The 3845-nt window shown below is 32.4% G+C and overlaps 1 protein-coding gene across 1 annotated transcript; it reads right to left on the bottom strand.

Moving 5' to 3' along the window:
* Window positions 1-243: 243 nt before the first annotated feature.
* On the bottom strand, window positions 244-3424 carry LOC108344500 (uncharacterized). The gene is made up of 4 exons (XM_017582932.2): window positions 3312-3424; window positions 2613-2749; window positions 2056-2154; window positions 244-510 (listed from the first exon to the last, which is right to left on the bottom strand). The coding sequence occupies exons 1-4, from the start codon at window positions 3422-3424 to the stop codon at window positions 410-412; spliced, it is 450 nt and encodes a 149-aa protein (XP_017438421.1). The 3' UTR covers window positions 244-409.
* Between the last annotated feature and the right edge of the window lie 421 nt (window positions 3425-3845).

Raw genomic sequence — 3845 nt, 5'->3', positions numbered from 1 at the left:
AAAAATCCGTATGTAATTATATACGGAAAAATCCGTATATAAAATTCGTATATAATTACATACAGAAAAATCCGTATATAATTATATACGAAAAAATCCGTATGTAACATTGTTTATAGAAAATATTGTTTTATTCAACACCTGCACATACATTGATTACAATTAAACTTGTAATAACAACCAACCATCACAATAACTTTTATTTAACACCATATCAAACATTTCACATTAAGAATAGATATATATTACTTAAAAATCATTATCAAATAAGTTTACAAAATGTCTAATATTCATAAATAGATTGTACTGTTCCTAAGATGTTAAACAATATAAATTCTACAATTAATAACATGTCAAACAACATAGAATGACAAGTCTATAATTTCCTAATAATCACTAAGGATTTTGTTCATCTTGGATTGATATTGTCGTTGCACTCCATCACCGTGATAACAACTTCACCACATTGCATCTTCCCTTTAAGGTTATTGGCCAATAACCACATTGCATCTGTAAAAAACAGAAAGCTTTAAAACAAAGATATTCTGCACCATTTTAACCAAAACAGCAAGACTTTTTGGGCAGCAAACAACAAAGTTTTAATTGCAATAATAGCATCCAGAACAGCCCAAACAGCAAGGTATTAGGTGCAATAACAGCAAAGGTTTTATGTAGATTTTACAGCAAAGACAGCAAAAGTTTTATACAGATTTTACAGCAAAGACAGCAAAGGTTTTATGCAGATTTTACAGCAAAGACAGCAAAGGTTTTATGCAGATTTTACAGCAAAGACAGTAAAGATTTTATGCAGATTTTACAGCAAAGACAACAAAGGTTTTATGCAGATTTTACAGCAAAGACAACAATTTTTTTTTTAGTGTAGCATTTATGTAGTCTATACAGCAAAGACAACAATATATAAACAAAATTTATAGCAGCTAACAGGAAGTCTTCGTGACAGCAAACAATAAGGTTTTTTTTATACAGAATTTTCTTTCTAAAGAAGCTTCCCAACATATCATATTAGTGTCTTTACTCATTAGTGATGATCTTACCCCCTGCCCTACCAGTTCATACTATATCCAATTATTTAATCACTAAAAAAATTATGGTTCATCAATTGTCTAACATATCAAGAGTTCATTTCACTGTTCTCATTTAATCAAAGCATACATTGACTAATATAATATTCTAGCAATTCCAAGTACTTTTCTTCCAAAACTAATTTATAATCAAGTCATACTTGGCTCTTCACTAATCATTCTAAAACCCATATATTGAGTTTTTGTAATTTTAACCGAACAGTACGTGAAAGCATAGCATCTCCATTCCCTAACTTATACAAACTCAATTCAAGGAATAAAGACAATTCATTCACCACTTTTAAATTCGCGTCCCAATATTACTTGTTTTCTTTTCTCATGATTTTAATAGATTAAAATAAACCACACATCACCACTCAAATATCAACAATTCTTTACCTTAACCCATTTTCTGAATTTTGTTTTTAGGTCTTGATTCCACGTAGTTCAAACAGTACCCATTTACACTACACCTATATTATCCCTATATTACTCTTTCCAACTCAATTATTCATTACTACCCCAAATTCCAACTGCATCAAACTTATTCCCCTGTTTTCATTCGAACATAATTGCTTCCTCTCACGTCCCATTGCACAATGGATTCCAGGATTTGATGGCTTCTAGGCGAGGAAGAAGAAATGAGAAGAGAGAATAAGAAAAAGGAAAAGAGGAACATTCAACTTTGAAACCTAAACACAGAACTTGAGATTCAAAAATGAACAATCTCATATTAGCTCTCTTAGACATTTAAACAAACAATTTATGAACAAAATCACAAAATAGAACTCAAGACAGTAATGAACGAAAACAAAATGCAGGTTACAACAGATCAAAACATAAAAGGAAAAGTAACATTAACAACGCGGAAAAATTGAAGAAAACTCAACAAGCAGATACACAAAAATCAAAACAGAGAACAATCAACTTGAATCAATTGAAGACAAACAAATAGAAACAAGGAAAGCAATACTTATCTCTGGTAGCATGCTCCATCGTGCTTCATGGAAGAGCCTCCAAGGAGATGACCAAAAGAGCGACGCGGGCTCGACTTGAACTCCTTCGAAGCTTCCTTGTTGAGCAAACGCAGCAAAATAATGAGACGAACTCGAGATCGAGAGTGAAATGGAGAATGAACAGAAGAAAATATTAAAAAACCCTAAACAAACGAATAGAAGCTGGAACAATTGGGGAAAAACTCTAAAAGGGAGAACGAACCCTAATCTAGACCGAAAGAACCCTAAAAATGGGGAGAAACTCAATATGAACCGATTAATCAGTTCAAACGCAAGATTGATCGGTACAAAAGTGTTTAAACGGCGCAAATGCAGGTTTAATCGATGGAAATCGAAGAGCAAACGGTAGAAAGGGTTTTAATCAGTAGAAAAGTGCTTTTAATCGGTTAAAAATGAAGGAAAAGTAAAGAGGAGGACAAAACCCTAGGATTCAGAGGTGGTTATGCATATGAAAGTGAAAGTAAAAGGAAGAAATGAAGATTATGAGGATGAAGTGATTCTGTGATGAACAAACCTGTGGATGGTTGAGAGGCGCTCTCGAGAGAAAACAAAGAAGACGCGAGGCAGTGAATGAAAATGAAATGTGGTTGAACAGAGAGGTGAAAATACGCATGGTTGAAGATGCACGAATGAAAACTTGCGAACGAGAAGCTGTAAAGTAGCTGCCTCTTGTGTTAGGTTAATTAAATTTTTAATTTTTTATTATTATTTATTTTATAATCCGTATATAATATCCGTATATAATAAAATTTTTATCTACGAATTAGATCCGTATATAATAATCCCTATGTAAATGACATTTTTCTTGTAGTGTACTAGCATTACGCAGAAAATAAGCTCAGAAGCCATTATTTTGATGGAAGATGAAAAGTTGTGGTTACAATTGAAACAAGTCGCTAAACAGGTTTTGTTTTCGTACATTTTAAACATGACTTAATTACTGTTCATACTATTTAAATGTACAATATTGGCTGACAGAGTCTAAATAATACACCATTTCCTGTACAATATTTTACATAACAATTTACTACCCATTACAAGTTTTCAATCAGGAACTACATGAACAATTACAAGATTGAGCTCATTTATAAGTATAAAAACAACTCTTTATCAAACTTATCAATGCTATCTATTAATTATGAATTATGCTTTGTCCCATGATCAGGAATGTAAAAAATCTGAGGTCTATACAAAAGAGCAAGCATTGGAGTACCTTGAACTGGTGAGCTTGGACAGATGTAACAAATATCCAGTTTTGTTACCATATTTTACATCATGTTTCCCTCGTAACTTTGTGGAGCTTCTCTTCTTTAAGTAGATATACATATTCCTCAGTTTCTCCCTTTTGCAGTTTTATTTTGTTTTGCATTAGATACACAGACATAATAATTATTCTTATGTATTTATTAATGACGTGCACTAACAAGGTAAATCCTGACATGTATCCAAACAATTCAGCTGAAAAGGTTTCATCTCTTTCCGTCTCTTTCTTTCGTGAGAGTGATTTTTTATACATTGGAATGCTTTAATAAAATAATTTATTAATCTCACATTTTGAAGTAGTCTCCTAGTCATCTAAAACGTACACATTTGAAGCAATCCCTTGCAACAGTGGTGTCTTGATGCCTTGAAGTAGTCTCCGAAAGTTCCTGAGCTATTTTCGTTTCTTTCTTTTGTCCGAAACTTCTGTCGGCCAAATGTTTTTGTCTTTCTGTCACGTCTTTTAAAACCACTTAACTTCATTAAG

Source organism: Vigna angularis, chromosome 10, assembly GCF_016808095.1.
Source record: "Vigna angularis cultivar LongXiaoDou No.4 chromosome 10, ASM1680809v1, whole genome shotgun sequence".
Taxonomy (NCBI): domain Eukaryota; kingdom Viridiplantae; phylum Streptophyta; class Magnoliopsida; order Fabales; family Fabaceae; genus Vigna; species Vigna angularis.
The sequence above is the reverse complement of the archived record's forward strand: the minus strand, read 5'-3'. Positions and strand labels throughout refer to the sequence as shown.